This window comes from Haemorhous mexicanus, chromosome 9, assembly GCF_027477595.1.
Source record: "Haemorhous mexicanus isolate bHaeMex1 chromosome 9, bHaeMex1.pri, whole genome shotgun sequence".
Classification (NCBI taxonomy): domain Eukaryota; kingdom Metazoa; phylum Chordata; class Aves; order Passeriformes; family Fringillidae; genus Haemorhous; species Haemorhous mexicanus.
The window spans coordinates 9,828,992-9,839,065 of record NC_082349.1 but is presented as its reverse complement, the minus strand read 5'-3'; the positions used below and the strand labels follow the sequence as shown (position 1 = coordinate 9,839,065).

The 10,074-nt window shown below is 60.0% G+C and overlaps 2 protein-coding genes across 3 annotated transcripts; one reads left to right on the top strand and one right to left on the bottom strand.

The window, feature by feature from the left end:
- Nucleotides 1-2,192: 2,192 nt before the first annotated feature.
- LOC132331016 (selenoprotein Pb-like) lies at nucleotides 2,193-5,468 on the bottom strand. The gene is made up of 5 exons (XM_059853938.1): nucleotides 5,370-5,468; nucleotides 4,423-4,645; nucleotides 4,112-4,324; nucleotides 3,840-3,975; nucleotides 2,193-3,208 (listed from the first exon to the last, which is right to left on the bottom strand). Exons 2-5 carry the CDS (start codon nucleotides 4,629-4,631, stop codon nucleotides 2,963-2,965), a joined length of 804 nt encoding a protein of 267 aa, XP_059709921.1. The 5' UTR covers nucleotides 4,632-4,645; nucleotides 5,370-5,468; the 3' UTR covers nucleotides 2,193-2,962.
- Nucleotides 5,469-6,811: 1,343 nt separating this feature from the next.
- Nucleotides 6,812-9,666, top strand: HPDL (4-hydroxyphenylpyruvate dioxygenase like). Of its 2 annotated transcripts, none has more exons than XM_059853937.1 (2): nucleotides 6,812-6,867; nucleotides 8,050-9,666. In XM_059853937.1, the coding sequence occupies exon 2, from the start codon at nucleotides 8,102-8,104 to the stop codon at nucleotides 9,173-9,175; it is 1,074 nt and encodes a 357-aa protein (XP_059709920.1). In that variant the 5' UTR covers nucleotides 6,812-6,867; nucleotides 8,050-8,101; the 3' UTR covers nucleotides 9,176-9,666. The 2 variants fall into 2 exon arrangements, with proteins under 2 accessions (XP_059709920.1, XP_059709919.1); XM_059853936.1 differs by having other exon boundaries at nucleotides 6,830-6,867; nucleotides 7,986-9,666.
- The last annotated feature ends 408 nt before the right edge of the window (nucleotides 9,667-10,074 follow it).

Genomic DNA, 10,074 nt, shown 5'->3' with positions numbered 1-10,074 from the left:
ACGCCAGCCCCGGCTGCCAGATGAATGGGCGGAGGAGGAGGGACCCATTCCTCTTCTTGACACAGCATCGCTGCACAAGAGGCCTCTGTTGACATTAGGACTGGCTGTTCCTCCTTTCCACAGAGGATCTGCCAGGCCCTCGGCAGGAGCAGCACACAGGGACAAGGCTTCACATGACATGAAACTGACATCTGTCCTCCTCCAGGGTGGTGGCACAGCCACAGATAACAGGGTACCAAGGACTGCTAGAACCTAAGTCAGCCCTTGTTTCTGGCCCTAGACCCCCCAGCTGAGCCAGCCCCCCAACAGGTGAGGATTCCTTGGAGCTCTCTGACTCTACTTACACCATCACTCTCCAAGACATTGGTGATGTGCAGAGCCTCTTTCCTCCCCCAAAACCCCTCTCTACCCCCCCAGAGCAAAGCTCTCCCTCAGCATCGCAGGAGTACAGACGCTGACACAGGATTTGCAGAGCTCCAGGTTTCTCGCATCTCTCAGGGGTGAATCCTGTTATAGGGGCCCCAAGTGTGGCACCCCAAACCCTTCAGGTCTTTGGACAGTAATAAATGGAACAGGATCAGTTTCACTCTAAAGCCTTGCCCCTACTCAATCATGTAGGACTTCATCCAAACAATGTGACAGCTCTTTCCCTCACCTCAATGTCTCTACCCAGAGCGAAATGCCCACCCAAGCTTTCAGGGCCAGAAATTTGTCTGCTGGGAGGTAAACAAATGGTAGCTGTTGCAGTGGACTACACAGCCAGCACCAGATGGGATCCCCCTCTCTGCCATGGCTAATTGCAGCGCTGGTCATCAGTGAGGGAATGCAAATCCATGTATGCCCCACTCATCACCTGTCACCTCCTCAGCAGGGACACCTTTAGGAGCCGCACAAGGAGAGGATGTGGAATTTAATACAAGTGCTGATAATGCATCAGAAGGCAAAAGAAAGAGATGAAAGTAATCAGCATCCTTCCAATCTGCACCTCTTTCCCTGACTGGCTCCTCTGGCATCTTCTGCTGGTGGCCAGCACCCAGCTGAGGCAAGCCAAGGACCAGGGGCTGGATAAGAGCAGCACCCAGCAGCACGCCACAGGAACACAGTCTGCTCCTGCCAGCTGTGGCAGGGAGACCGCTCTGCCTGGATCTGGTGGAAAAGAGGCCAACCATGCATCGATAAGATGAATTAGTTGTCTCAGCAGCACCAGCAAAATGAGCGAGAGGAGCCGAGCCCGTGAGGCCCGGCCTGCTTTGTTTCAATTACAGCAGCTGCCAGAAGAAAAAGATAACCTCAATATTGATGGCAGGAGCAGCAGACAGAGGTGCCCTTGCAGGCTACTGGGAGCAGGTAGAGGAGGAAGGGGGAGGAGAGATGGAGGAGGGGGAGCAGGGTCTCAGCCAGCACCCTGTGGGAGAGCCTGGCTGGTAAGAAAGACACATCTGATCCCATCGCTCTCATCCCTCTGAGGAACAGCTCCTTTTCACCCTGGTTCTTGTCCCAGTCACTGTGCAGAGCATCCTCCAGCAGAGATAGGGTGCAGAAACCCAGCATTGGGACACAGCACCACGAAAACACTGAGCAGAAAATCATCTCTCTGCTCCCCACTCAGGCTGCAGGGCCTGGAGAGGCGTTGAGTAGGGCTGTGTGGGATGATGGATGGAGCTGGAGTAAAAGGCAGAGACAGGCCTGGGGCACCACAAGCTGGAGGCAGGCATGACTGCCTGCCAGGGGCACAGCACCCACCTGCCTGATGGCTGGGGAGCCCCTCGATGTGCCTGCAATGGGGACTGCTCTGGGAGCTGGGGACAAGATGCCCATGGTGACTTTGAACTGTATGTGGGAACCAGCAGCAGCTTGGGGCAGGCACCCCAACATCACACCTACAAGCCAGGCATGGAGGTGCCAAGCCAAACATCCTCCAAGCAGTGCAGTGTTAATGTCCTGGACTCCCACCCTGGGAGGCAGCCAGAAGATAGGAAGAGATGGGGTCCTCTCTTGAAGAAGACTTCTCTTCAGTCTTCAACCCCTTCACCTCCAACTCCTGCTCAGGGGATGTAAACCATCCCTGGCTTCTGCATCTTGGGGTCTATATCCAGCTCTGTGTCCCTCCCTATGCCCAGGGCACAGACCAGCGCTGAGCAAGACACTCCCTGCTTCCCCCCGGGGCCACCAGAGGCCAAACTGAGCGATGGTCACTCCACAGAGGTTTTATTCGCACTCCGGATATCCACGCTGCCCTCCCACCTCGCTCACCCCCAGCAAAGACCTCAGGATTCCCCACCCTGTCCTCCCCGAGCTGCGCCCATTGGATCCAGCCCCTGGGTCTCCAAGAGGGGACAAGGCCACCATCTTGCGGCCACCCAGCACCACTGCACATACCCGTGCGCACGGTCTGGGGGGCGCCCAGGACGGCACAGACCGGGGGGGACAGGCTTTGGACCGTGGGGAGCTGCGACATCCCACCGCTCCTCGTGCCCTCAGTCCCCTGGGACCATGTCCTGCGGGGCACACGCTGTCCCTCCCCTCGCTTCCTGGCCAGGAAACCCAGGGATTCCAGCACACCCAGGAGTGTCTGGATGGGCAGAGGATGCCAGCAGTGTTGCTCCCATCCCAGCTCTGGCCCCTCCACCCCACCCTGCTGCTCTATGCAGTGTCAGCCAGCGGTGACCAGGGACCTCCTGGTTTGCACAGCGGGCTTCATTGAGCACAGAAAAGCAGGCAGTGGCAGATGAAGGCTCAGAACTGAGCTCTGGGGCTGAAAATGCAGCACTGAGCAGGGTCCAAGGGGAGTTTCCATCCCTATCACAGCGTAGGAGGGCAACGCACACGGGGTTTGCTGGAGGGAGTTGTTAAACCAGCGCTGCTGGTGACCAGCAGCCCAAAACAAGTCCTTCCATGCCTCTGTGAAGGGAGTTGGGGTCGTCTGCACACTACTGGGTTCTGCAAGGCTGCCCAGCCTAGTTTAGTGCTCATCCCCCTCCTTCTGCTTCTTCCCCTTGTGGTGGAGCTGGCCGTGGTCTCCATGGTGGTGGTGAGCATGGGTAGCAGGTTTGTGGTCCTCACTTGGGTTTGTGTCTCTCTCGCTGTTGACCTCATGATGGTGGTGAGGATGGAGGGGCTTGTGCTGGTGGATGGGGGTCTCTGACTCCATCCCCTCATGTTCAGGAAGAGAGCTCGGGGTTGCAGGGCCCTCCATGGTGCTGTTAGCCTGAGGAAAGTAACACAAGGGCTGGTGTGGTATGGGAACGCCCACAGAACCCTGCAGAAAGCCTGGGAGCACAGCTGCAAACCGGGAAGAAGGCAGACCAGCATTCATCATACAGTAAACTGTGGGTCAGAGCAAATGCTCTCCAGCTCTGACCCAGGGCACAGGGGGGACAGGAGAGGCTGGAGCACACAGGGCACAAGCCTCTACACTTGTGTCCCTTGGCTCAAGTTGTCTGTGGTCCAGAAACTGGAATTTGCATTCAGTATTTCTGGATGTACTTTTCTCCTGGGAAGTGACTAATCGCCTGCCAAGCTCAGAGCTACAGCCTTTTCTTTGCTCTGAGCTTGCCACCTCTGCATCCACTGCCTGCCCTTTCTTATATGGGAACAGTCCTAGTTAGCATTCCCAGACATGGGATATGACCCCTTTAGTCAATTCCTTTTCAACTGGAAAGCTCTGACCTATTTAAGTGCCCTTATTCCAGACCTTCCATCACCTTCCCTCTCAAACACATCTGAGGGCAGCTGACAGCCCAGAGCCCATCCCCAACACGGAGATAAGATTGTTCTTGCTGATTCGCAGTGCCAAGGACAGCAGGGATCCCAGCTCCAGCGAGCATTCCAGCTCTTACCTCCTGGGTAGCATTGGGGTAGAGGGAGCAGTTGCCACAGAAGTCCTTGATGTGGCTGGAGCGGATGGCTGCTTCCACATAGGGGAAGTGGAGGAAGCTGAAGGGCAACTGGATATGGAAAGCCAGGCGGCCACACCTGAGGGGAGAAGTTATGGCCTGGCTCAAGACGGGGGCTGGAATTCCCCCAGCCCAGCCACGAGAGGAGATTCTGGAAGCCCACGAACCGCTCTGTAACACCCAGTAAAGCCTCAGGCGAATCGAGGGACACTCACCGGTCATAAACAAGGAAGTCGTCCTTGTCACCCCCCAGGACCTGCCAGACATCAGGGTCCTCCTGCTCGGGCTGGAGGACGGGGACGCCGGGCGGGGCATGGCGCTGCAGCTCCGGCAGCATGGCGCGGGACAGCGGCGCCTTCTCGTTGACGATCATGTAGCGGACATGGGCCGTGCCCTGCCGGGCCAGCCGCTCCCGCAGGCCCCCGAGGCTGCGGGCGGGAGGCGCTGGGAGGGGCTGCCGGGGCAGGGGCCGCCCTACGCCCCCGAGGTGCCGGGGATTGCTGTGGGGAGGGGGAGCGGGGCTCACCTGTGGGCCTGCCTCAGGCAGAACTGTCAGCTGGCCTTCAGCAGGGCCACCACCGTCACCTGCCCTGCCGCCCCCTCCATGGGGCTCGAGCCATTGATGGTCCATGCCGGCGCCTCCTGGCAGATCCGGCTGCTGTTGGCCGTCTCCTCGGAGGCTGAGGCCAGCCCAAGCCCCAGCCAGGTGGCCAGGGCCAGCACCAGCAGCCCCATCCTGGACCCCGGCCCTGGCAAGGGCACACGGGGTGTTACCCTCCTCCCAGATCCACTGCAACCCCAAAATACCTCCCTGCACACAGCTCCAGGGCAGACAAGGGCTGTGGGCAGTGTTGGCCTGATCCTGGCACTGGGAGCCAGGACCCCCATCCCAGGGAGCAAGGAAAGGGGGACGAGGTGGGGAATTGGGCTCCTTGCTACTGTCTTTTGTGGGCACCCAATGCCACAGCATCCTGTTCTCCCCAGGCAGTGAACACCCACTCCACATCTCAAGAGATGAAGGTGCTCCTTCTCCCACAGGCCTTCTCCATTTCTTTGATCCCACAAAACAAACCCGGCCCCAGGGAGGTCTGTCTTTGCCCCAGAAGGGAGCAGGGATGCAGCCCTCATAATCTCAGCTGCCAGTGAACAGTCACTGGACAGAGATGGTTTCACCTTCAGGTCACCTTGAGAGTCCTTGATGCCCCACAAAGTGCTTTGGGGGGTACACAGAGCCTTTAACGCCCTTGAGTCTCCCAAAACCTGCCTGAAGCCCTGTCCTCCAACAGCCCCCTAACTCTGCCCACCCCAGGATATTCCCCATCCCTTTAATGTCCAGCACACTTAATGGGCAAGGGGGAGGATATGGGTCTGGAGGGGATGGTCTGGGGAGGGAGCAGGGAGATGCAGGATCTGGTCAGGGTGGATGTGCCCCCACTCCCCAGCCCTCTCCCCGCGAGAATGAGCCCTCGATACCGCGCTTCTCCTCGCTGCCGTCCTCCCTCGCTCCGGGCCCCAGCAGCTTTCAGCAACTTCCAGCTGGCCCTGGTCCCCCTTTTATCTCCTGACCACTCTCCCCGCCCAGGAGGGAGGAGAAGAGCCTGGCCGGAGCGGGGATTGCACCCCGGCCACCACCGCCTGCCTCGAGGGGACGGCGACAAGGCAGGCACTGTCCCCGTCGGTGCCATGTGGCCTCGGGGTGCTGTTGCCACAGCCCAGCCCAAGCCGTGCCGGAGCAAAGCGGTGCCTGGTGCCGGGCTGATGCCAGAGGGTGACAGGCGGTGCTGCAGGGAAGAGAGGGACAGCCGCTCCAAACCTCGCAGGCACAGGAGGGCTGGGGGTGTTGCCAAGGACACTGCTTACACCGAAGGGTTGCACTGCTCTGGGGTGACCTCCAGCAGCGCCATCCCTGCACGAGGTGCCACAGGAGCTCCCAGTGCCATCTCTGGTTCCCTGCAGCCAAAAAGATGGTGTCTCCCATACACAGCGGGGTGCTGGAGCTCCCTGCCTTGTGTGGTGTCACCTCAAAAGCCGGGCTGTTCTGTTGTGCCCATAGCCGTTCTCAGGCCAAGCTTGGCCCCACAGCAACTCCCCAGTGTCCAGTTCCATGCCTCCTGTCCGGCCCCACACTGGTGGGGCTGTGGTAGTGTCGGTGTTTCCTTGGGAAATCACAGAGACACTGGATTCCACCCCCCAGCCAAACAAGAGGAGCTCACCACTCTGGCAGCACAAGGACATCTCTGCAAATATTTGAGCAGTTTATTGTACCTGGGATCTGTACAAAAACATGATAAGGTAGGGAAGGGCAAGCAGCCACAGTCACAGCGAGGGCAGAACATGATCCCAGACACACATAGAGTGGGGATTCGTCTGAAAACAGCAGGGGGAGAGGGGGATCTCTGCTGAGGGGCTTGAGGGGCCCAGAGGTGTCTGCAAGGATGTGGCGCCGTGGGTTGGACTGGTGAGCAGTCCCTGCGACTGACACCGGACTTCCCGCAGAGCTGTCACCCCCCCCACCCGCACGCTGTTCCCTCCAAGTTCCCACCGGGTACCCCGGACACCGTGAAGAGCCCAGCACTGCGCAGGGACACGTTTCCCCAGTTCATGTCCTGGGACTCGGGCTGGCAGGGAACGACCCTGCACAGACACGAACTGTGCCCCAGGGATCCCAAGCCACCACCTGGCAGGCGCTTCCCTCTTCCCCTCGGCTCATCCCGAGCCGCGGTGCCTGCGGTTTTCAGCCTGGGCGGCTTTTCGCCCGCAAACCGCGGCACCCGCAGCGGGCAGCGCGTTCTCCGTGCGCCGGCCCGGTCTCTGCCCAGGGCGATCCCCCCGCTCCCCCGCCGGGAGCGCGCCCGCGGCCGCCCCGCAGCGCCCGGGCAGGGCCGTGCCTGGTGCATGCCGGGGCGGAGCGAACTGGAACCGCCCCCGCCGGCGCTGCCCGGCGTCCCCTTCGCCCGCAGCCTTGACCCCGGTGAGCCGCAGCCCGAGGGCGAACGGGGCCCGCGGGCACGGGGGTGGCGGGGCGGGCGCGGGGAGCAGGGCCGGCGGGATTGGAGCGGGGATCGTGCCGGTGCCGCGGTGCGCAGCGGGAAGCGGGGCCGGAGGGAAGGAGCGCCGGCCCCTGCCCATGTGCTCGCCGTGATCCACGCGGTCCCTCCGCTCTGGGATGGTGGGAAGGAGCAGGGAGAGCTCGGTGCACGCAGCCACTTCAGGCGGGCAGGGGAAAGGGAATATTTGAGCGGGTGTGTGCCCCCAGCCCACTGCACCCCTGTGAGGAGTGGCCAGAGTGGCTCATGCGTGCCATGGGGTCTGGAAGCCTCAGTGGATGCTCTGGAGAGGTGATTCCGGTTGGGGTTTTGGGCAGATCTGTTTTCCCCCTTGAGCATCACAGATATTTGGATGGGTGGGGCGGAAGGTCACTTTCCTGAAGTGTCCCTCCTCTGTGCCCCTAGGGCAAGGTCATTGTTCCCGGACTGTTGCAGAGAGCATGGTGGCTCCACGCTGTCCTTGCTGGGGAGGGAAAGGGCACATCAGCCTGTCATGACCCCACCGCTCCCCTCCACTGGTGGGACACACCTGAGAGGCTCAGGAGTGTTTTAGCTGTAACTAGTGTGTTGCTCCATGTTTACCAGTCCATGTTCCTGGTACAGGACATTCCCACCATAACCCTTGTCCCCATAATCTTGCTTACGCATGCAGCACACCTCCTCCTCAGTAATCCCCGCTGCCCTCCCTGCGGCACTCCCAAAGGACTCATGGCTCCAGAGGGAACCTGCAGGGCTGCATCCAGGGCTTGGGACTTTCCTGCTCTGGGACCTAAAGCATGGGGCAGGGCAGCAGAGTGTAAGGCTGGCAGGAAGGCTTGGCATCCTTGGGCAGCTCTTTGTAGCTGGTTCCAAAAGTGGGTGCCCTTTCACAGTGCAAATTGGCTTCTGAGACCCATTTGTTTAAAATACATACATTTAAAAGGTGCAAGTTTACACACATATGCATCTGTGCTTGCAAACACAGATAGGCTCTGTGCAAGGTGGGGGAATGGCTTTTCCCCAGGGCCAGCAGCCCCCCTGACCCCCTGCATCCTCCCCGCAGCCTGCCCAGCCATGGCAGCCTCGCTGAGCCGCCCCTGCTTCATCTCTCTCCACCTGCCCTACAGGCAGGGCTGGGGCCAGCACCTGGCCAACACCTTTCGCTTCCAGCCAGTGGCCATGCGGGAGACGCCACGTGTCCGGCAGGTGGCCCTGCGACGGCAATCTGCCATCTTCCTCGTCAACGAGCGCCTGGCACCTGCCAGCACCTCATCCCGTGACTTCCTCTACGATGTAGATCCCCAGCCGACCTTGGGCACGGCCTCCAACATCTGCTTCGAGGTGGATGATGTTCCAGGGCTCTGCAAGCGGCTGCAGAGCCAGGGATGCTCCTTGCTGGTGCCCCCCACTGAGCTGAGTGATGAGGGTGGTTCTGTCACCTACGGCGTGGTGGGCTCTGTCGTGGGCAACATCAGCCACACCCTTTTGGACCGATCCTCTTACCGGGGACTCTTCCTGCCTGGCTTCCAGCCCATCCAAGGAGCCCCCTCAGCCACAGGGGATGGGATCAAGATCACTCACTTTGACCACATCACATATGTCTGCTCCCGGGGCGGGGCCCGGGCAGCTCTGGACTGGTACCAGCGCTGCTTCGGCTTCCACCGCTTCCTGCTGAACCCCCAGGAAAGCCCGGCTGAGGGGTATGTGCTGGGGGGGCAGGGGGTGGGCATGCTGCTCCTCGCACTGCAGAGTGCCCAGGGCACCCCAGCCCACGGCTGCAAGCTGGTCTTTGCCGAGTCCCTCTCCCAGAATGGCACCAACCAGGTTGACACGTTCCTGGAGCAGCACGGTGGGGCTGGGATCCAGCATGTTGGCCTCTGCACCACTGACATTGTCAGCACAACCAGGGCTCTGCAGCAGCGGGGAGCACGGTTCTTCACACCCCCCGCCACGTATTACAGCCAAGGGGGAAAAGCAGAGGAGATCCAAGGAGCTGGGCAGGACCCCCACATGCTGGCAGAGCTTGGCATCCTCCTGGACACCACAGTGCCTGGGGACAAGGGCCGGCCGGGCACTGATACCACAGAGAGCCGCTCTCAGGGATATTTGATGCAGATCTTCACCCATCCCATCTTCTCGGAGGAGACCTTCTTCCTGGAGCTCATTGACCGCCGGGGAGCGCCCGGCTTCGGGGAGGGCAATATCCGGGCACTGTGGAAAGCTGTGCAGCTCTACATGGACCAGCAGCAGTAGTGCAGTGCCGCAATCCTCCTCCCTCAGCTCCCCATCTTCTCCAGTCCAACCCTGGGGCAAGGACCATAGAAATCCCATCCCTGGTATGGCCCAGGTGGGCAGGGACCAAGGGATGGCTCCAGATCAATCCAGAGCCAACCCAGTGTGGAAGCAAGATGCTCAGGGCTGAGTCCAGCAGGGGTGTGACCACGCCCCAGGATGGGTGGGATTTCTCCCCTACCCTGGATTCCCTGATTTATTGACCACACGTAAAGAACTTTCTGCCTTAGCTTCAGCTTAATTTTTTGAGACTTGAGCCTGGAGCATGGCCAAGAGTATGCTGGCACAGAAACACCCCCAGACCCAGATGAGGGGCTGCCTGAGGGGAGTGGATAATCTGGAGGCCGTGGATTACGGCCACTTACTGGCAGTTACCACCCACAGCATGACTAGCCCTGCGGGGTGAGTGGTGGCCTCTTCCTCCTCTCAATTAAAGAATTAACTTACAGGCACTGCTTTGGGTTTTTAATCCTCCTATTTAAGACGTGCTGAGTGCCAGGTGAGGATGAAATGGCCATTTCCATCACTCAGAGTGGGCGTATCACTAACACTGAGATCACTGCCCCTAGCACCCCGCCAGGACTGTCCCCTGTCCCTGCCAGCCCCCAGAATTGTGCATTTGCAAGGATGCACCACACTCAGCATGAACAGTGCTGAGCAGCTCAGCAGAAAAACTACAAAAGGAGGATGAAACCCTACAAAAAGCCCCAGGGAGGAGCAGCCCACAGGCAGAAGCAGCACAGCCCTTGGGGGCCGATAGCTGCCCTTGCAGGAGGGGTGCTCTGGGTGCTTTATTTGGAGTCACCAGCAGGTAATGCTCAGCCAAGGGGCTCTTGGGTGCATTAATGAAAAAATCCCTG

Coding starts and splice junctions, on each gene's coding strand:
- HPDL (XM_059853936.1), top strand. CDS start 7,997: ATGGCAGCCTCGCTGAGCCGCCCCTGCTTCATCTCTCTCCACCTGCCC.